Raw genomic sequence first — 23,091 nt, 5'->3', positions numbered from 1 at the left:
CCGATGTCATGGGTTTCCCTGCTGCAACACGCCTGACTCAAATAAATGAATAATTAGCAGAGTTTGATGTAGAGTTTGATGTCAAAGTTCTGTGTCAGGTGTGTTGTAGCAGGGAAACTATGAACACTTGCAGGACTGCGGCCCTCGAGGACCGGAGTTGCCGTCTCCTGGTGTGCAACCTCAGGTGTCCCGCCCAGTGGTGTGATCATGTTGATCCCTACGTGAAGGAAATTCATTCCTCCGGTTTCTGTCTTTTCTTTTCCCCCTTCTGACGTATTTCCCTGCCAACATTTTATTTTCCTTTTCACTTGTTTCCTGTCCTCTTCCTTCCCGTCATCTCCAGCTGTAAAACCGCTCAACTGGAACCACTAAGTCCAGGCTGCCTCAATATCTTCATAACTTCACTTTGCATGAAGTCCTTAGAAAATAAAAGTTGCTGCCAGTTTTCCCAAACACATTTCCTTTCTCCGTGTGATTCTGTCAGCTTCCTTCTCCATTTTTCCTTCTGCATTTTCCTTGCTGGAGGGATAATCTGAGATATTTCTGTGTGATCTTGTGTTGGATCATGATCCCGGTTAAAGTGTTTGCTGATCGACCGGTTTTAGGTTTGCGGAGTTTGCCTGATGTTCTGTTTTTTCCATCGTCTGTGCTGTACGATGACTCCCCAGCCGTTTGCTGACGGGACATCAGCGTGTTTGTTGCACAGAAATAATTTTTAGGTTGAAAATAAGGGCAATCGTTGAATATGACAACTGCTATGATTCGATTATTGAATGATTATCAGGTTTTATTCCATCTTTTCTCTGACTCACATCAATGGGCAAGTTGCAAAGTGAACTGGACTTAATGAGCCAAGGATCCAGTGTTTAACTCAGGACTGGTCCCAGTATGTGCAGAACAAGCTGTTGGAATAATATGTGTTGGAGCAGAGAGGTATCTGAAACGGCGGTTGGGAACCTGGGCTGTAGTCCTGCAGGTTTTAGATGTTTCTCTATATTCAGGTTACCAGTCTCTGTAAATCATCTGTGTTGGAGCAGAAAACATTGTAAAACAGGAATCCTCAGTCCCAGTCCTGCAGGTTTTAGACCTTTCCCTGCTGTAGTAAATCGATCAGAGTCAGTCTTTTTTTTTTTTTTAATGGAATAATTACATAAATTGTCCACAAAATAATTACATGAATGTCTATTTTTCCTTTCATGGGTTTTTTAAAACCTACTTTTCCAAATAAAATCTACATTCCATAGAAGAACATGTCTCTATCCTCTTTTTGGAAAAGTTAGATTTTTCTTTGTTTTAACATCTAAATTGGAAATAAAATTGTGCTGCTTGACAATTGAAAATTCCATATATTAAATATTCATAAAAATGTATATGTTGTCTTATTTAAAAAGGTCATTTCTGGCTCTAAATGAGTTTCATTTGACTAGACTGTAAAAACGGCTCTTTGGACTGTAAAGTTGCAGACTTCTGCAGGACACCAGCCACCAAGGACCAGGACTTAAGATCTAAAACTTGCAGGGCACCAACCACCAAGGACCAGGACTGAAGATCTAAAACCTGCAAGACACCAGCCACCATAAACCAACACTGAAGATCTAAAACCTGCTGGACACCAGCCACCATAAACCAGCACTGAAGATCTAAAACCTGCTGGACACCAGCCACCATAAACCAGCACTGAAGATCTAAAACCTGCAGGACACCAGCCACCAAGGACCAGCACTGAAGATCTAAAACCTGCAGGACACCAGCCACCAAGGACCAGCACTGAAGATCTAAAACCTGCAGGACACCAGCCACCAAGGACCAGCACTGAAGATCTAAAACCTGCAGGACACCAGCCACCAAGGACCAGCACTGAAGATCTAAAACCTGCAGGACACCAGCCACCAAGGACCAGCACTGAGATCTAAAACCTGCAGGACACCAGCCACCATAAACCAGCACTGAAGATCTAAAACCTGCTGGACACCAGCCACCATAAACCAGCACTGAAGATCTAAAACCTGCTGGACACCAGCCACCAAGGACCAGGACTGAAGATCTAAAACCTGCAGGACACCAGCCACCATAAACCAGCACTGAAGATCTAAAACCTGCTGGACACCAGCCACCAAGGACCAGCACTGAAGATCTAAAACCTGCAGGACACCAGCCACCAAGGACCAGCACTGAAGATCTAAAACCTGCAGGACACCAGCCACCATAAACCAGCACTGAAGATCTAAAACCTGCTGGACACCACCCACCAAGGACCAGGACTGAAGATCTAAAACCTGCAGGACACTAGCCACCAAGGACTAGGACTGAAGATCTAAAACCTGCAGGACACTAGCCACCATAAACCAGCACTGAAGATCTAAAACCTGCAGGACACCAGCCACCAAGGACCAGGACTGAAGATCTAAAACCTGCAGGACACCAGCCACCAAGGACCAGGACTGAAGATCTAAAACCTGCAGGACACCAGCCCACTAAGGACCAGCATTGAACAGCTCGACTGTAGAAAGCCCATGATGGACTTGACACATGGTTACTGGTCATTCCTGGCTCATATGATGGCTACTTGGTAGTGGTGTAACATACATGTTCTTCATGTAATTATCGGTGTGATGCTAAAAGAAATTGCTGTCATCACTTTTCATGACTTTTAAACCGATTTTAAATCTCTAAAGTTTAGCTGGTTTTCTATAGGCTGGCTAGCTTAGTCTGTCATTAGCTTTTCCATCAACCACCTCCCGATTAGTATTAGTAATAAAATGCCTCCTAAAAGATACAATAAATAAATAAAAGATAAATGGGTAAAGCCGTCGCTTCACAATATGGAAGTGAAATTAAGTGAAAATGCCTGGAACACCAAAATATTTCCTAACGGCACTGCAATGCCACTGAAGTGTCGAGTACAGACATGGCAATAAATGTAAAATATTTATGTTTATGCTCAGTTTTTAGATATTTTGTATAAAATAAGTCTGATGTGCAAAAGGCACAAACAAGTAAGAAATGGCAGCTCATCTCTAATGCTTTACTGGGTTGGAAAATGAAGCCACACGGAGGTGTTGAACTAATCAGGAATCACATGCAGCTTATGAGTTAGCTTTTCATACCAGAAAGGAAACTGAGAATTAGCAGTAATTCAGTTTCTCTGTGCTTTGTGGCTCAATTTGACTCATTGCTAATCGTAAAATGACCACCAGAAGTTTTAGTTTGATCGATTCTGACGAGAGATTATGTTGCATGTGGTAAAAGTTACCTGCTGCCTCCATCAAGGTTTCAACAATTAACAGTGAAAATGCTGCTTTTCAGGATTTTAAGTTGGAGCTGTGACATATTTAGTGTGTTTAGAAGGTGGAGTAAGGTTTATAGAGCCAAAAGCGTTGACTGACTGGTTTGTGGTTCCCACCCAGTTTCTTCCTGCTGGTCAGGGATTCCAGATGCACAGTTTCCATGGGAGATCACGGGGTCATGCCACACATGTGCCACTGCAGGTGTCACGCTTCCTGCATCATTTGGCATGTAAATATACAGGATTGTAGCAAGGCTTATCTCCATCCTTCATCCGTAGACTGCACAGCGTGTTAAAAAATAAAATGGATGAGTAACACTTGGCCATAAAACTCCCAAGATCTTGTTCCTGTTCTGGATGGTAGTATCCTGAATGTTGTTCCTGTTCTGGATGGTAGTTTCCTGAATGTTGTTCCTGTTCTGGATGGTAGTATTGAGAATGGTGTTCCTGTTCTGGATGGTAGTATCCTGAATGTTGTTCCTGTTCTGGATGGTAGTATCCTGAATGTTGTTCCTGTTCTGGATGGTAGTATCCTGAATGTTGTTCCTGTTCTGGATGGTAGTATTGAGAATGGTGTTCCTGTTCTGGATGGTAGTATCCAGAATGCTGTTCCTGTTCTGGATGGTAGTATCCAGGATGCTGTTCCTGTTCTGGATGGTAGTGTCCAGAATGTTGTTCCTGTTCTGGATGGTAGTATTGAGAATGGTGTTCCTGTTCTGGATGGTAGTATCCAGAATGCTGTTCCTGTTCTGGATGGTAGTATCCTGAATGCCGTTCCTGTTCTGGATGGTAGTATTGAGAATGGTGTTCCTGTTCTGGATGGTAGTATCCAGAATGCTGTTCCTGTTCTGGATGGTAGTATCCAGAACGTTGTTCCTGTTCTGGATGGTGGTATCCAGAACGTTGTTCCTGTTCTGGATGGTGGTATCCAGAATGTTGTTCCTGTTCTGGATGGTAGTATCCAGAATGTTGTTCCTGTTCTGGATGGTAGTATCCAGAATGTTGTTCCTGTTCTGGATGGTAGTATCCAGAACGTTGTTCCTGTTCTGGATGGTGGTATCCAGAACGTTGTTCCTGTTCTGGATGGTAGTATCCAGAACGTTGTTCCTGTTCTGGATGGTGGTATCCAGAACGTTGTTCCTGTTCTGGATGGTAGTATCCAGAACGTTGTTCCTGTTCTGGATGGTAGTATCCAGAATGTCGTTCCTGTTCTGGATGATAGTATCCTGAATGTCGTTCCTGTTCTGGATGGTAGTATCCTGAATGTTGTTCCTGTTCTGGATGGTAGTATCCTGAATGTTGTTCCTGTTCTGGATGGTAGTATCCAGAACGTTGTTCCTGTTCTGGATGGTGGTATCCAGAACGTTGTTCCTGTTCTGGATGGTAGTATCCAGAACGTTGTTCCTGTTCTGGATGGTAGTATCCAGAACGTTGTTCCTGTTCTGGATGGTAGTATCCAGAATGTCGTTCCTGTTCTGGATGGTAGTATCCTGAATGTCGTTCCTGTTCTGGATGGTAGTATCCTGAATGTCGTTCCTGTTCTGGATGATAGTATCCTGAATGTCGTTCCTGTTCTGGATGATAGTATCCTGAATGTCGTTCCTGTTCTGGATGGTAGTATCCTGAATGTCGTTCCTGTTCTGGATGGTAGTATCCAGAACGTTGTTCCTGTTCTGGATGGTAGTATCCTGAATGTCGTTCCCATTCTGGATGGTAGTATCCAGAACGTTGTTCCAGTCTTTACTTTATGCTAATAAAATTCCACCCGGGAGGATCTTTTCTGTCTTTCTGCTTTAGTCATGTGACGTGACGTCGACATTTCAAGGTGAATCCAGAGCAGAAAGTTCTTGTGACCGCCGTAACGTTACTGAAACTAACGTGGCTCTGATGGTCGCTGACAGACAATCAGCTGTGTGCGGTCGCCAGAGGTGGATGGACCAGATGTATCTTTCCACTGTGTCTGCTCCCGCTCTGATAAGGCAGCACTACTTTCCGAGTCGAGTTGTTTATGTCGAAGTAAGAGACAAGAAGAGAAAACAAAAGGATTTTATTTGAATGCATCTCTCTGTAGACCTGATGATGATGATGAAGTATCAGCTTGCTTTTTAGTGGATTTGTGTTTCAGACCAGGATGCTTCTTTTCCAAACCAGGAAATCTGTGTTGTCCTTGATGAGTCATCCAGCTGTGTCCTCCATCCGACACCGTTCATCATCTTACCCCGAAGCAGTGCAGTCGGTGCTTCTGCCGACCTTCACCGCAGCCAGAACGACAGCAGCAGAGTTATTTTATATGTTCATGGCCGAGTCCGTCCGGCGACTCGGGTTTGAGCTCCCACAGCGGCGCTGACGGCGGCGAGGCGTTCAGCTGCGTTTACGTTAGACGTCAACACAAAAAGCTGAAAAAGGAGAAAATGAAATCTCATCTTTGTCAGGAGTTTGTATTCTCCTCTATCGATTTCCCCGTTTCTGACGTTAATCTTCTCCATCAGCTCCTGTCCTCTTGGATCCTGCAGGTTTTAGAGGTAGTCCTGCTGCAACCTGCTTGAAAACAAAGTGTTCTCCAGCTGCTTACGTTCTGCACAAGCCTCCTAAAGACCCATTGATGCGTTGCAGCAGGGAAACATCTCAAACCTGCAGGCCGTCGGCACAGGATGTCTGCAGCACGGAAACATCTCAAACCTGCAGGCCGTCGGCACAGGATGTCTGCAGCAGGGAAACATCTCAAACCTGCAGGCCGTCGGCACAGGATGTCTGCAGCTGGTGGATCATCCTGCTTCACAGCAGGGATTTTATTTTCCCGACACGCTGTCGCGTCTGTGAAAAACGGAAATGATTTATTTTTACGGAGCAGTTCGGATGGGGGTCCATGGAAGGAACTGTACAGATTGACCTGCCTTAACAGATATTCGGTCAGTGTACATTCAGGCAGTTGGTTTTTTCATTTAAAACGAAATATGAAAAATTTAAAAAACAGCCTTTTTTTTTTTTTTTTTAAATTTTTGTTTCAGAATCCAAAACAAAAATTTAGAAAATGGACGGTCATCTGTTTTCAGATTTTGTGCACAAAACAAAAATGGAAAAAACTGATAACGAGCGCTTGGATTGCCTGAATGTACACAGACCTTTTTCCCTTTAACAGCTCATTTTTTATTTTATTTTTTATTTCGTTCCCACTTCTAAACGGAAAATCCAATGACCAAACACACACGGACCCGTGTGCAGAGCAGAATCTGGTTATTCTGCGTGATATTTGTCAGAAATAAATCCAGACTTTCAGTCGTTTTGTTCTCTGATGTTTAGAGAAGTAAAAACATTTTCCATTCAGAGGAAACACCCCACCTGCCTCCTGTTTTACCAATAAACCTGTTTTATTATTTGTATATTTCATTTATTAACATCTAAATGAGTTTTTCTCTTCTTTCTTGTCTTGTTTTCCACAGATCGAGAGGACCAATCCATTCTCTGCACGTGAGTACACAAACTAAATAACTTTATTAACACATTAATGTTGGAATATTTCACACTGCAGAGTATTTTATTTATTTATCTCTTTGTTTTATTTGAATGAGACTGAATTAATTGTGCGATGAGCCTGGGCAGTGAAAGGGAAGTAGTTCCCTCAAGGTCCTTGTGTTATCTTTACTTTTTTATAAAAGCAAGTGACACAGACCAGACTTCCACCGCTTGAGAGGAGTCAGAAATGTCTGGCATTTCTGCGAGACGCCCGTCACATCAGCGCCGAGCGTCTACAGATGACAGGAATGTAGCCTGAGAAATGCTACGCTATCAGCAAGCGCTCCTCGTGTCACGCTGGATCAGAGGACAAAATATTTCACTCCTTCTGAAAATTACCATCTGGAGAAGCACGAAACCTTTGATTTGGCTACTTAATAAAGATTTATTCCACTTTCTACTCAAATAAAATATGCAGAAATGATAGCTTCAGGTTTTAAGCCAGATTTCACTGGTTTAAAAAAAATCTACTAAAGATTTATCCTCAATTTAACATCAGTAGAATCAAATAAGTCCTTTACTCTTAAATTCAAAGTATGAGCCTCTCCAGCCGCCCCTCCCTGTCTGAGTGGCGGATCTGAGGAATGTAACACCCCACGGTGCAAGGACGGGGACGTTGATGCAATCCCTCATGATTACACCCTGTTCATAGCCAGGAACGTCACCACTTTATATTCAGCCATGTCACTCTGGTGCAATCCAGAAGCAGAAACAGTATCTGGTGCATGCAGATTTACACTTGGTGTAAAACCACAGATATAATCTGTCAAACTGCTGGCCCAAAGTTTCTGCTTCAAGGCGTTTGGAAAGCATTTTATCCATGATGGAAACCACATATGTGAACCTGGAGTTGCACTGAGGAAAGAATATCCATCTTTACTATAGTTTGAGTTTGAAATAAAGAGGTTTATGTTTCTTATTTGTCCTTTTTTCATGTCCTGCAGAGGCGAATCAGGAGCTGGTAAGACGGAAAACACAAAAAAGGTCATCCAGTACCTGGCCCACGTTGCTTCCTCCCACAAAGGGAGGAAAGACCACAACATTCCTGTAAGTTTGCAGTCAAAGCTGCTCATTATCCATCTTTTTATTGGGATTTTTCTCTTGCTTAACAAAACCGGCTTGAGACAGACGAAATTAGGTGTTACGTTGATTTATTAACTGAAAAGAATAGCTAGTTATTTTGGACTAGATGTTTTATTAACTTTGATTTGGAAAAGATAAATGAGCCGACATGTTATAAATAGATGCAACGACTTTGTATGGAGATAAAAAAGGGACATAAGTTTTGTAACTTGTATCTTTATGTTAGAAACTGTAACAAGTTCAGACACAACTCAAGCCTGCAAGTGTGTATTAATTCTGCAAGTTCACAGAGAATCGTAGCTGTCCTCTTCACGCCACTGCTTAAGATTTAGTGACATCTGAGTGGCTCTAGAGGCTTTTTGTACTTGTATAACGTAAACTTGTATTTTCAGACTTGTTTTCAGATTTGTATTGGCTGACTTGTAAAGTTTAATTGTGTTTTCAAACTTTTTTCTGTCTAGTCAAATTTCAAACCTTTTTTCTGATTTGTTTTTAAACTTATTAAATGTACTTGTATTTTCAGACGTGTGTTGTCAGACTTGAGAATTTACGTGATGATCTGCCGTAAACTTTAAAAGTTTTTTCAGACTTGTATTTTCTGACTTTTTAAGTTTACACTTATCAGACTTATAAAAAATTTTATTCAAATTTTAATCATCTCGCCAAACTTGTATTTTCAGCCGAGTAAAATTTAGTTTGTAATCAGTCTTTTATTTTCTGACTTGTAAAGTTAATTTGTGTTTTCTGACTTGTAACATTTGTACGTCATCAGACCTGGTTTTTTCAGACTTGTTTGAGGTTTTATCAGACTTGTATTTTCTAACTTGCAGAATTTATCTGTAGATTTGATTTCTGCCCTTTTCATGATAGAAGACGGCCGACATGTCCGGTCTTTATGCCACATTATTGACATTTTTGTGCTCAATCTAACAGTTTTCATTTTTTATCTGTTTAAAACAAAAACAGCCAGAATCACCCAAACCAGTGAAAATACAGGCAAGTTTCCATGCTTTCTCAAACATTATGTTCATATGCATGCCAGACTAACAATTTCTTTTACAAACAAAATCAATTTCTCTGTAATTTGAGCTCATAGAATTTGTTTGCTTTTGAATTGATCGTCACTGATTTCATTGAACAGATTAAATGTCTGGAAACCTCATTAGTATCTTCTGTCTTTTCCTGTCAGGCACAAAATGCAGTTGTAAGTAAATTTTAAAAGTGGCATGACGATCATATTTTAATATTTTTGTGTCAGATGAACCTTTTTTTTGCTGGTTTTATGAAATGTCACCATGTGCATGCTGTGTTTGTATGTTGGAATAACATGATAAATGTTGGATGTCTCATGGTGTTTGAAACCTTTATTATGTTTTAATTTTAAGTTACATATGGGAGCATAAATGGATATTATAACTTGAAAAGTTCCTGGTTTAAAAGAGGCCATGACTAACTAGTTCACCTAGTTGACTTATCTCCATCCTGGTCATCAGGACCCAGAGTCCGTCACCAAACCAGTAACTGAATTACAGTCAGCTGGATGTTTAGTTTAGGGTTCTTGCGGAGTCTGAAAAAGTTAGAAAATCTAAAAAATTCAGAACTTTCAATTGAAGGCCTTAAAAAAGTCCAAGTTTTTAAATTCAGTTCAGTCAAGTCTTGGTCTTTTTACCAACAGATGCCGCCTTGCTGGTTTCCAGTTTGTAAAAACACTCTCCAGTCGTTTTCTTGAGAAAATAGTTTTTACATTTCTGGCAAGTATCTGCTTCGTAAAATGCAGTAAAACTCGGTATCGTCGTCTTCCTGATGGGCTCATGGTGCGTTCAAGTTGTTTCGGAATTCCGAGCGGTCGAGAGTAAGCGACGTTATTACCAGACATTCTGTGTTTCAACTGCATAAAGTCATTAAAGATTTTTCCATTAGCGTTTTTCATGGCGATATGTAATTTTTGCGCAGTTCTAGGTTTAATGGAAACGCAGCTTCTGATGTGATTTTTTTCCATATATTAAAAAAACAAGCCCGACACAACAACGTAATTATTGATAACTCACTGCTGTTTATATGGCAAACTTAATGCACGCAAAATGCATCATAAAGAATTTCAGTAAAAAACAGCAATGAGCTACATGTGATACTGGATGCGGCCATCTTTTACACTCTGGATGTAAACTGGATGTTTAGTCTGAAAAAGTTAGAAAATGGAAAAAATTGAATTGAGGTCCAATTTTTTAAATTCAGTGCAGTCAAGTCCTGGTGTTTTTACTGACAGATGTCGCCTTACTGGTTTCCAGTTTGGAAACTGGGGTCGTCCAGCGGTTGGAGTTCCTTCGTCAAGCCCGAAACGGCTCAAGTCGGTCTTCCAATTCTGGACACCTCGTCTTGTTTCCGCGGAAACTCAGCTTTGTATTCTTGACCTTTAACATTTTCCTGCTACCCTCTGTTGCGTCCGCCTTTTATCTACGTAAGCAGCGTGTCGGAAACGCTCGCAGTCAGTCAAGCGGAATGCTTATCAAAGTCATCAATGGTCGCAAAAATACCTTAACTCTTTGGTTGCCAAAGATGTCTTTTGACTTCTTTTAAAACCTGAACATTCACTGCCAAAGGTGCAAAAAAATAAAAAATCTTCTGCGGTTTTGTGGGTGCTAGTACAAAGCTCGCATATTGGTTAGACTCACCCAACACGTTGTGAACACACTCTGAAACACACCTGGCCAAATTGGGCCTCCATATCTGTAGTCCAGAGCTTAATATTCTGTGGGTCCTGAAAGATGAGTCAAATGCACCAACGTGCTGGCAGCGTGGCACTCTCCGCTAAAACAACGGCCACCGGCCAGCAAATTAAACTACAATACGATACCTGAAGGGATAAACTGGCCCAGTGTGTGGCTTTGTTTGCAACCTGTAAATCCCCCTGTCATGTCAGCTGGCGCTCGAAGAAATCATGGGATGGAAGGTCATCTTCTTCAATAACTAATAAATAAAGATAAAAGGTTTTGAATTTCTGTGAAATTTGTCATAAAGCGTTGTGTTATCCTAAAATTACTTTAATAAAGTTCTTAAAATGTCTGTAATGTAGCTGGCACCTGCAAGAACCCTGTTAGTGGCGGCGCTGTGGGTCTGGAGGACCGGGAGAACACACCACTAACAGCTGCTGCAAACTCCAAGTCATAAACTGCGTTTCCATTGGTGTTTCACAAAGTGAAGGCGATATTTCTAAAACTTCAACAAACTACATTTGTGATTTGCAGGTTTTTCTATTGAGCCATGTTTAGCTCATAAGTGGCAGCTCTTGCAAAACTTCATCCTGCAGACCAGATGTTACGAGAATGGAGCCAATTTGTTTAACTGTGTTCCTCATTGGTGCAGTTAGAGGGCGCTGTATTGTTACCTGGATAGGTGACTCATATGGGGGAACGCGCCACTGGTTGGGCAGATGTTTGGCCCGGAAGGGCTGTAGGGGGCGAGTAAATGTGGTTGTTGGCCACAAGATTTTGTATGGAAGAATAATAGTGGAGTGGAAATCAATTACGGCGAAGCGGCGCGTTGAACCTACTCTTGGGCAAAGCTATCTCAGTAGTTTTGTTTAAACTTGGCTCCTTCAGCGGCTTTTGTCAGGTAACCAGGTCGTGTTGTTCCCGGGTTTTCCACTTCCTGCAGAGGAATTTCCACCATTTTTTCAAACTTTTCTCAGCATTTCAAAGCATTTCCGTCTCTTGCTCCGTCTGCACAAGCCGAACCGTCCTTACCTGAAACGTAAACCCCTACGTCACCGCCGTGACGTGTAAAAAAGTGTTTCCATTACACTTCTGTGATATATTTATATATCGAAATGTTATCAGAGTGTAAAAATATTTTACGGACATTAGAGAGGTTTTAGGAAATATCGGCGTTTCCGTTAGCTGTTTTTATTGCGATGTTTACGTTTCATGTGGTTCTAGAGATGCTGGAAACGCAGCTGTAGTCTGCTGTAGGTTGTTGCCTCCATGCTAATGTCTCGTATCCATGACATTTCTTTCTTTCAATATTTCTACAACATTTTTGTCTTAACGATTGAATCTCCTCTACAGAGTGGACCCCTGTTTTATGTGAGTAGCATGTAGTTTCTCACCTATCCACCCTTTTCTGGTGTTAAAGGGGTGCTTTACTCACTCTGTCGCTAACCGCTTGATGAAATAACTCACTATTAACTCCTACATGCTCCCTAAAGCTGCTGAACATGCTGCATGATCTGCTTTTCTAATTTAACAAGTCACCTCTTTTATCATTTAACTGGTGGAAGTGAAGGCTTATATATATATATATATATATATATATATATATATATATATATATATATATATATATATATATATATATATATATATATATATATATATATATATATATATATATATATATATATATATATATATGTTCATCTGTCTTCATCCCCTTTCATTAAAGAAAAGGCTGAATTTACAACAGTCACTCAAATAACTGGAGACTTCAAAAAGGAACAATAACTAAACATTTGCAAAAATATAATTTAGTAATATAAGACACTGTTTTTTCATTTAATTAAGTTGAAGAAAGAAAAAAAACAAACAAATGTGTCCTGGACAAATTAGAGACTTTTCTGTTGAACAGTGGGACAAAATACCTGTCAACAGGTGCAGAAGTCTGACTGAGAGGAACAGAAAACACCTGACTGGAGCAGAAACATTAAAGGATTGTTCAACTAAATATTACTTTATGACTGATGGAATATCTAATAAATTATCTTGTTTGTTTGCTTTTTTAAAAAAATATTTCAATTGAACCAGAATTAGAAAATAATGTCATGATTTCCATAAAATTTTTATTTATTATTACTTTAGTCAGTTTCAGGTTATTTTACAGGCAGCTGTTTATTTCCTTCTTTAATGAAAGGGTATGAATAAATATGAGCACAACTGTATTTATTTCATATTATGGCAGCAGTATATTGGTATATTTGTTGATTAAAGGTGAGTGTTATCACACATTTCGTCTCCTTCTGCATGAACACAACCCCTATCTTTACCCTGAAAGATGAATTTCATCTGTTTTCTCTCAGATTTCATCATTTTGATGTAAAGTCAACGTGCTTTGCTTGTGATATGAAATATTCTCACAGATTGTTATAAAAATGTGAATGTTGACAAGCAAAGAGTCTTAAAACTGACCAAAGTTTCCTTTCAGTATGTTGCCAGTCCTCAGTGTGTAAACATGAGCTAGATGAACTGACAGCCTGGTTTATGACCTACTTGTGTCCAAACAGTAGAAGTTAGTGAACCGCTGCTGTAGACAGACATGACTCTGAGATATTAAACATGCTGAATCTGATGGAAGTTCTTATATCAGCACATCTCAGTGAGTCAGCCTGGAGACCCAAACAGGACCCCTTTGGACCTCTTTCCTGGCTGAGAATCTGGTCCAGATGAGTTCCCCACATGGCCTGATTCCCGCCCAGCTTTCTGATTTCTGCTTGCATTCTGAAAGAACGTGAAATATTTGTCTGTCCCTGCGACTGGAAGCAGATGTTGCGGCGTGCAAACACGACCACAACTGGCTCCCGTTCCAGAAGATTTACTGGGACAGTTGTGGACTGATCCTCTTGAACTCCTTTAAATCTGTCTGGAAGTCCTGCGGCACGTCTTGCCAACCAGCTGGCTCTCTGAGGAGAGACCAGCTTGTTCAGAGAGAAAAGTAAATAATTCCAGGTTGATGATGAGAAAAAGATGTTTTGTGGAGTTAATGTGACCATGCAGATGAGTGGCGGCTGCCAGTGAACAGATTTCATCCCCAAGCTGCACCACAGACCGGCGTTTATGTAAAAACTGCTTCTCGGCGCTCTGTGGCGGCAGCGCTGCTTCGTTCCATCACGCCTGTTGGCCAAACGTTGCTTCAGATGCTGATTCCTCTGGTACAGTTTATGGAAAAAGGCTTAGTAAAATCTGGACTGTGGAACCGTTTCTGGCTCGTTCGGGCCGAATAAGAGGAATAACGCAGCGGGAAAAGCTGTTTTTTCTGTCAGACACTGTGGATTCTCTGGTCATGATGAAGCGGGAAACGCAGTGGAAACACCTGTCAAAACATCGTCACAAATCCTTCTTTTTAAAGTACAAAGCCGAGTTTGAATAATGTCTATTTATTCATGAACACATTACGATGAAAAGAGCCAGAAAGATGATTCCTCTGAGTATTTCCTGTAAATACCTGAAACGATGCAGAAGGTGAGCAGAGCCAGAGCTGCGTTTTCGTTTTTCCGTCCTGTCTGCATGACTTCGTACATAAACGCTTCAGACAAAACATACAAATCTTTCCCTCCCTGGTCAGGATTTAATTGGTTTAAATGCTTAGAGCTGTTTATTTAATTCTGTAATCTTTAAGCCTCAGTCACAACCTAGAAGTGCTCTAATGTGTACAGTTTATCCTTTTTTTTTTTTTTTATTTATTTGCTTTTTTTATTTAATGTTTTTTTATTCTAATTTATTTCAATTGACTTTTTACCCAGTGTTTTTCTTATTTTCATTTTGTCTTATTTATTTTTATTTAATTTGTTTTCATTTAATTTACCTTTTATTGATCATATTTTACATTCTCCAATCTATTTTTTTATTAATCTATTATATTTTATCTGGATCTAGGTTGCCTTTTTCTTTTTAATTATTTTAAATGATTTTTTTAATTCACTAATTTATTTTTATTCTTTGTCATTCATTTTTACTTCAGTGCAATTTTTATTCTAATTTATATAACTATTTAATATATTTTTATATTTTCTATTTTGCTAATTTGTTTAAATTAGAACTTTTTCAAATTTTCTATTCATTTCATTTAAAATTTTCTTTTCTCTTTTTTTATCTGTGATTTATTTAACTCCAATTTATTCCAGATAAATTTAACTTTACTTGAAAGAAATTTTTTGTAACATTTCATTTAATTTGAGTTTATTTGATAGTCTTTCTTTCAAGTCCCTTGTCTTCTTGAGCTTCTGTTTGGAAAAGATGCAGTCTTGCATTTATTTTCCACTGCTGGACATTACAATCATCCTGTCTGCGTTATAATTGCAACACTTGCTTTCGCTGTTCTGGTTTTCATGATCTTCTCCTTTATGGGAAAAATGTCTTCTCTACCAACCTCATGGCCGTCTTCAGATGTCTGCAGTCCTTGCATGGGTGTGTTTTCTGTGAAAATGTCAGGTTTTCTTTCACCTCATGGTGACAACGTTCCTTGTGTTTGTATTGTTTGCTTAAAGGGGGAACTGGAACGTCAGCTTTTGCAAGCCAACCCCATCCTGGAGTCCTTTGGCAACGCAAAGACTGTGAAAAATGACAACTCCTCACGTTTTGTAAGTAGAGCCAAACATCCACAGCCACCGCCTCGTAACCAAGCTTGGATTCACCTCTGAATCCAGTTTGGTGGTTTATTTTGGTCTTAAAAGGTGCTACTTTCATTTTCATTCAGCTTCAATCTCCTCACAGCAACAGAAACGTCACATGGAATTAATAATGATTCTCTTTCTGCACCTCCTGAGCAGTTCTGTTGTGTTCATCTCTGCAGGGGAAATTCATCCGGATCAACTTCGATGTGACGGGCTACATCGTTGGGGCCAACATTGAAACTTGTATCCTCTTGTAAAAACCAAATTCAACCATTTCAGTGACTGTAGATGAGACGTTACGTCCATTTTATGCATGAACGTCTGATCAGGGATTTCAGCTTTGAAAAGTTACATTAAAACGCGTGTCAATCAGAAATAGTGTGTTCTGATTTTTGCTGTTCAAAAGTCTGACAATGTTTAATTTGTAAAAAAAAAATAAAAAAAAAAATTTTACAATTTAAAGCATGAATGAGATTAGGTTGAAACTTTGGAAACTCTCCGCTAAGGTCTACTTTCACCTAAAAACATCATTCAAAGTTTGAACAAGTCATGAAAGATTAAAATTTTGATATATTTTGTTGTTTTGATACAGTCACAGGTTACATTTCAGCTAAATCAGAAATCTGCCTAAAATCCTCTCAATTCCGACAAATCTGGACCAAAATTCATTCTCGAACAAGCATGTCTCACCTCGAGTTTATCCTGTACATACACAGATCACATTTAAAATGGATTTAAGTTGGGGTGAAGTGAACCTCAGATGTTAAAGAGCTGGGATGTAAAGACTCGGAGCTACGTCGTTCCAAGCGTTGGAAAGTCTCTTTGTTCCTCCCATCAACCCTCACTCAACAAAAACCAGGATTTTCAGGCCAAAATGAAATTTTTGTGTTTTTAACTCGCCACTGTTTAAATTCTGTTCATGTTCGGTTAAATAAATGACATCCATGCTTTCTCCAAACCTCCTGCTGCTCACAGACTTTCATTTGTGAAAAGTGTCTTGTTCTTCGAGATGTTCTTTCAGCTCTTACGCATCTGTAAACATCGATTCTGTCGTGACCTGGCAGATATAAATATCTCTGTTGTCATAGCAACAGTAACAGGCAGGCCCTGTTGTCATAGCAACACTAACCAGCACGCCTTGTTGTCATAGCAACGCTAACGAGCAGGCCGTGTTGTCATAGCAACAGTAACAGGCATGCCCTGTTGACATAGCAACAGTAACAGGGGCCCTGTTGTCATAGCAACAGTAACTGGCAGGCCCTGTTGTCATAGCAACGCTAACGAGCAGGCCCTGTTCTCATAGCAACAGTAACAGGCGGGCCCTGTTGTCATAGCAACGCTAACAAGCAGGCCCTGTTCTCATAGCAACAGTAGCAGGCAGGCCAGGGACAGTTATTAGATTGGCAGTAATATTGTTTCCTGTTTTTTATGAGGTGAGACGCCAACGTTTTAGTTTACCTGTTAGGTTTGTTGCTTGTTTCTTTTTCCCTGACGGTTCTGCGCCAGACTTGCTGGAGAAATCCAGAGCTATTCGTCAAGCCAAAGATGAGCGAACCTTCCACATTTTTTACCAGCTGCTGGCCGGTGCTGGCGAGCACCTCCGATGTGAGTGGATCGAGACCATTAAACTGTCAAGATGCATCAGTCTGACATAACTCCAAACCACAGCTAATTGCTAGATGTTTTTCCATTTTTCCGTCTACAGCGGATCTGCTGTTGGAAGGATTCAATAACTACCGCTTCCTGTCCAACGGTAACATCTCCATACCAGGCCAGCAGGACAAAGACAACTTCCATGAGACCATGGAAGCCATGCACATCATGAGCTTCGCCCACGAGGAGATAATGGGTGTGTTACACAATAATAAACAAAAAGTTGAAGGAAGCTGGTCAGAAATCGCTTCACATACTGATTTTGTTTTCTTTGATTCTGTTATTTGCAGCCATGTTGAAGGTCGTTTCCTCTGTGCTTCAGTTTGGCAACATCATCTTCAAGAAGGAGAGAAACACCGACCAAGCCTCCATGCCGGATAACACTGGTAGATATTAACAGCAGGGTGTTCACAGGTCCAATCGTTCTCCACCTTTTTCCTCTTCCTTTATGTGTTTAAACTCCTCTCTGATGGAACTGGTGATGGACGCTCTTCTCTCTGAGCTGAGAGGATTTACTCCTAAAAGAAAAGGAGAAAAGCCAGTTTCTCCCCATGTTATGCTGCACATTTGACACTTAAAAAGGCCGAGACGTGGACAGAGACTCTGTCCGATGCTTGGTGGGCGGCCCGGCCAGATATTCCCAGCACAGTACAAGACTGAACCACGTGTTTTCTACTTAGTTAAACCTGGTGATGCAAACTTCTACTTCTAGGTTTTTCACATTGTTGATCCATGTAAAATATGACATCTTGCCAACCTCAATGAGAATCTGTTAAATCTGTTGAAAAGCTTTAATATCATCATTCAATAAACTGATGCTTTAGTTTGTTTTAACTTTTAAAATGGAAAAAAAAAAGTGATCTAAGAGAAGTGATCCAGGCATTTACATCCCATCCATGAGGATCATTACAGGGAAGGATTTTATTATTACACATGCATGTGCAGCGAAATAGGGCTGCTAAGACCAGCACAGTGTACAAGAACATAAACCTTCATGAAAACACCATTATTTATCACATCTTCATCACCATCACTACCATGTTGCTAAGAGACCTTTATTTTCACCTGGACATGATGATGAAGACACTTCCTGTCAGACTTTCCACCAATCAGAGAGCTTAAACTGACGGTAACGTCCAATCAGGAGCAGCCAAAGATCAACAAGTGATGAGAAAAGCAGGAAAATAATGATCCTCTATGGCTGGAATAAAGCCAAGAAGACTTTTGGGATGCAGCTGAGGTGGAGGTGCTGCAGTGAGGATAGCAGGTAGATAGTAGCAGGAAGACGTGTGGAAACATAGAAACAGTGTGTGTGTGTGTGTGTGTGTGTGTGTGTGTGTGTGTGTGTGTGTTTTAGACGTGAGAGAATGAGGCTTGGTTGCTGCTGATCTATGTGTGTTATTTCTACAAACTTCTGGTTGCTCTTTATGCTGCTTTATCTATTCATACATTAATTTTACATCATTTTAGCCTCAGAATCTGACAGGATTTTTCAGCTTCCGCTATCTGTATGGAAACATTACGTCTCCATGGAAACATTACGTCTGCATGGAAACATAACGTCTCCATGGAAACATAACGTCTCCATGGAAACATAACTTCACCATGGAAACCTCACGTCTGTATGGAAATAGGCCTATCCCAGTAAACAATAAGTCAATTATTCGCACGATAAGAAAAATGTACGCAATAAGTTTGCTGGACGCAATAATTTTCATTTCTTTCTTTTCCCTCTTGAGTGCCATGTTTGTTTTAAGACAATATTAACTAAACACTGTCATCCAACAAGCTTCCATCTGCCCTTTAAACACTGCAGTTTTCCCAGCTGGGAAAAAAAAGAACCCAACAACCAGGCTAGCTCCAGGCTGGCTCCATCCTTCTGACTGTCCACGATCACTGCAGTGTTTTAACGGACAGATTAAATACAACCAGACAGACGAACATGATGTGCACTCAGACAGCGTGGTTGGTAAAGCGACGCTGCCCTTTAATATTGTTAAAAAAGGCGACATTATAAAAAATGTGAACATTTCACAGCCAGTATGAATCGCCTGGATGAACATTCATGTTTCAAACGGCAATTCCACAACTTTACAATGACATGGAAAATGACATTTTACTATTCCACCTCTGGTCCAGTCCAAACACGTCCCCTTATATGACGATAGACTATGTAGCTGTGTTACATGGTGTTAAGAGAGCAGATGTTTCAGATAAACACGTTGCCAAAATCCCAGGAGAAATCCTCATCTGTTTCAGCAGACTGGGGACCGGATGGGTCTAGACTGCACATCCAGATAAATGTTCTTTACAAACTAAAGTATGTTGATCTTTGAAAGGGTGTACTTGCATTATTACGGCTTTATCGTTATTTTAGTTGAAAAGGGTCTCAAAATGACAACAATAGTCGCAATATTATCGTTTATCGCAATAATTTCTGAGACAATTAATCACATGGCAAAATATGTTACAGGCCTACATGGAAACATGTCTGCAGCTGACTGGGGGCAAAATGATTCAGCTTTTCTTTATTTATTTATTTTTATTTATTTATCATTTTAAAAAAAAAAAGGATTCAGCTCTTCTTTATTCTTCTTTATTGATTTCTTTTATTTATTTAGGATTCAGCTCTCTCTCCCACCACCCAGACCCAAATAAGAGCTTTTACGTTAGGCTTAGGGTTTACATTCAAGAAAACAAACACTTGGAGCAACAATAGCAAGAAATGGCTTGAAGTTTTAAAAGTTAAAAGTATCCTACTTTGGTTTAGTTTTATTCAAATTAAAATAAGTCTTTTCTCTTTCTGTGCTTTTCCATTTTTCTGTCCCAGCTGCTCAGAAACTGTGTCATCTGCTGGGAATGAATGTGATGGAGTTTACCAGAGCCATCCTGTCACCCAGAATCAAAGTGGGACGAGATTACGTCCAGAAAGCTCAGACCAAGGAGCAGGTCAGTTTGTTAAACACCTTTTTTTTTCCCTAAACATGCAACTGGAGGTAAATGTTTCTGCCATGTAGGAAGTTGTTATCCCTGCCAGGATGTGGAAACCATAATATTGTCTTGTTACTCTCCAGGCGGATTTTGCCGTCGAGGCTCTGGCCAAAGCAACGTACGAGCGTCTGTTCCGCTGGCTGGTCCATCGGATTAATAAAGCTCTGGACAGGACCAAAGCTCTGGACAGGACCAAGCGGCAGGGCGCCTCCTTTATCGGCATCCTGGACATAGCTGGTTTTGAAATTTTCCAGGTTTTTAAATAATTTTATGCATTAAACAGAGACTAAATGACTTTAGATATTAATGTCTGATAAAGGAGGCGTTTGCTTCCTCCAGAGACGCTGATGTTCGTCGTGTATTTGTCTTCTGGTCCTGCAGCTGAACTCGTTTGAGCAGCTGTGCATCAACTACACTAATGAGAAGCTCCAGCAGCTCTTCAACCACACCATGTTCATCCTGGAGCAGGAGGAGTACCAGAGGGAGGGCATCGAGTGGAGCTTCATCGACTTCGGCCTGGACCTCCAGCCCTGCATCGACCTCATTGAGAGGCCGGTAAGTCACAATAAACAACCTTTTTTTTTTTATCTTAAAACTTGAAAACTTTGTTTTTTATGGTGAAAAGTTGTGACAGTGGAGAAAAATGTTACGTCTTAAACAAAAACTAGAAAATTTTTGAAAAAATTTATTTTTGTTATGAACAACAGATCTTTACTTATGTGGCAGATTTTATTTCCTTTTATTCATCTTGTACATAAGGATGTTTTAATTCATTCTGTGCTGAAATGTTAATGCAGCAGCTTTACTGTGCTGCAACAATGTTCTCACCATTAAATTCTAGTAAAGAAAAATCACATCCTATTGTCTTGCTTGTAGTATCAGAATATATCGTATCGTTGCCTCCGTATCGTGATACAGATTCTTGCAGTTACACACCCCTGACTTATGTATATATACGTCCTGCAGAACTTCGCTTACTGGCACCTGAGGGAGAGTCCACTTTACCCCCATCCTAAAGTCTCTGCATTTGCTTCCAGTTCGCTTCAGGATTGATTTTAAGCTCTTACTACTGGTTTTTAAGAATCTTAACGGCCTTGGGCCTTCTTACTTATTGGGTATCCTCAGGGACTACGAGCCATCCAGGGCCCTCAGGTCCTCTAATAGGCGACTTTTACATATTCCAAACATGTTAACAAAGACTCACGGTGAGTCTCCTTTTTATTTTTATGCTCCACATTTGTGGAACAATCTGCCAGAGGACCTGAGGATGGTGGTACTGTTGAGGTTTTTAAAACTCAGCTCAAGACCCATCTTTTTAATTAGTTCTATTTTAAGACTTTTCTTTTATGATTGTCATTTAAATGATTTACCTGTCTTATTGAATTAAATGGGTTTTTTTTCTGTTTTTTGAGGTGGTGGCCTTCATCGTCATGATTATTGTGCCAATGTGGATCCCTAGGATTGTTTTGTGGAGTGTTTTATGTGTTTTATCGATGTGAGTGTGTGTGAAAAGTGAGTTTATGTGTTAGACTTTGGGTAAATTCTATGTTTTTGTATGGAAAGGTGTGTTTTTAACCTTGTTTTATTTTTGCTTTTTTTTTTGTGAAGCACTTCGTGCTATTTTTGTGTGAAAAGTGCTATAAAAATAAGTTTGATTGATTGATTGATTATAAGAAGTTTGGGAGGGAAGCCATGATGGAAAATACCAGAAATAAGCAGCTGTTTTGTAACTGCTTGGTGTGTTTTATATTTCATCATTTGTTTAAAAGTTTTGGGTTTTTATCAGAAATCCAACCAAACTTTTCCTGATCAAGATGCATGTATGTTGAGTAAAGCTGCTGAAAATCACAATAAAAACAGAATAATTAGCTGAAAATACGCAGATGTAAAAGACGTCTACACCGTGTTTTCACAGCATGTTTTTCATCCCATCAGGCGAACCCGCCAGGAGTTTTGGCTCTGCTGGATGAAGAGTGCTGGTTCCCAAAGGCAACGGACAAGACCTTTGTCGACAAGCTGATCCAGGAGCAGGGAACTCACACCAAGTTTCAAAGACCCCGCCAGCTCAAAGACAAGGCGGATTTCTGCATCATCCACTATGCTGGCAAGGTAAGCGCTCTTTTATTATCATCTTATTTTAACAACCACCTGTTGCGCTGCCAGTTTTTTATTGCAATATTTAGGTTTCATGCTTTTCGGGGGGGTTAATGGAAGCATAGAGACATCATGTCTGCATGCTTCCATCGCAGACACGATGTCTCACCTGCAAATTTTACAAAAAGTGTTTTTATTGTTGGAAGTACAGCTGTTGGATGGCATGTAGCTCACATACTGTAACTCTTGTAAATTCTCTTTATTTGTGAAAAGACTTCCATGTCCTCCTCTGGCCATACACACTACGTGCATCTTTAATTGAAATAAGGGCCTTTAGTGCTAAAATATTTTCTTTCAGAAAAGGATATTTTTCTATTGAACTCTTTTAATTCTTCTTTTTTTAAAGGCAAACCTGAAATTTTTGCCATTTTCATTCATTTACACCAGAAACAGATAATGATTTTTACACATTTTAACAAATCTTAAAATGTCCAAATAGACCTTGTGGCTGCAAAGATATAGTCATTTTATTATGGAGATATGTGCTTATTAGGTTGACAGGAAAGTCCTGTTTATGCTCAATGCAGAAGACTGATACACAGATGGACGGACTATTTTTTCCTTCTCCGGTGTCGGTTTATGCACGTAGTTTAGTCTGTGTTTGAGGGAGCTCAGCTGCATTGTATCACGCCGCCTATACGAGCTGACGTGTCATCGTGCCGCCATCTTGGATGGGTCTCCCATGCACCTCCAATGCATTTATTTGTAAGGTGTAGGTCCAACCACGACAAGAACTCAACAGATTTTTACCTGTTTTTCCTCACAGTTTGGTTTGTTACAAAGGGTAGAGATATTGTTATGATACAGATCACTGTAAAACATTAAAAAACAACGTGATTTTAAGTTAAAATATTTTGATAAGTCCAATAGTTAGGGATCACTAGCTATCTAACTATCCCTTAGTTATGCTGCAATAGGTTTAGACTGCAGAGGAACATTTCCTAGTACACAAGAGCTGCTAACTTTCCAAAAACCTTGGAGTGAGATTTAATGAAGACAATCCAAATTTTGCTGTATACAGAACAGCAAG

The 23,091-nt window shown here is 40.1% G+C and overlaps 1 protein-coding gene across 1 annotated transcript in view; it reads left to right on the top strand.

Moving 5' to 3' along the window:
• Window positions 1-23,091, top strand: part of myh10 (myosin, heavy chain 10, non-muscle) — an 83,112-nt gene that overhangs the window by 19,840 nt on the left and 40,181 nt on the right. Inside the window, exons 4-16 of the mRNA XM_079265005.1 lie at window positions 6,727-6,754; window positions 7,744-7,846; window positions 8,849-8,878; window positions 11,947-11,964; window positions 15,138-15,230; window positions 15,443-15,506; window positions 16,770-16,868; window positions 16,969-17,112; window positions 17,207-17,302; window positions 19,747-19,865; window positions 19,991-20,161; window positions 20,289-20,462; window positions 21,843-22,016. Coding sequence (XP_079121131.1) covers window positions 6,727-6,754; window positions 7,744-7,846; window positions 8,849-8,878; window positions 11,947-11,964; window positions 15,138-15,230; window positions 15,443-15,506; window positions 16,770-16,868; window positions 16,969-17,112; window positions 17,207-17,302; window positions 19,747-19,865; window positions 19,991-20,161; window positions 20,289-20,462; window positions 21,843-22,016 — 1,313 coding nt within the window. The remainder of the gene's footprint in view (window positions 1-6,726; window positions 6,755-7,743; window positions 7,847-8,848; window positions 8,879-11,946; window positions 11,965-15,137; window positions 15,231-15,442; window positions 15,507-16,769; window positions 16,869-16,968; window positions 17,113-17,206; window positions 17,303-19,746; window positions 19,866-19,990; window positions 20,162-20,288; window positions 20,463-21,842; window positions 22,017-23,091) is intronic.

Source organism: Telmatherina bonti (genome assembly GCF_933228915.1).
Source record: "Telmatherina bonti genome assembly, chromosome: 3".
NCBI classification, from domain to species: domain Eukaryota; kingdom Metazoa; phylum Chordata; class Actinopteri; order Atheriniformes; family Telmatherinidae; genus Telmatherina; species Telmatherina bonti.
Note: the sequence above shows the minus strand (reverse complement) of the source record. Positions and strands in the feature narration are given on the sequence as shown.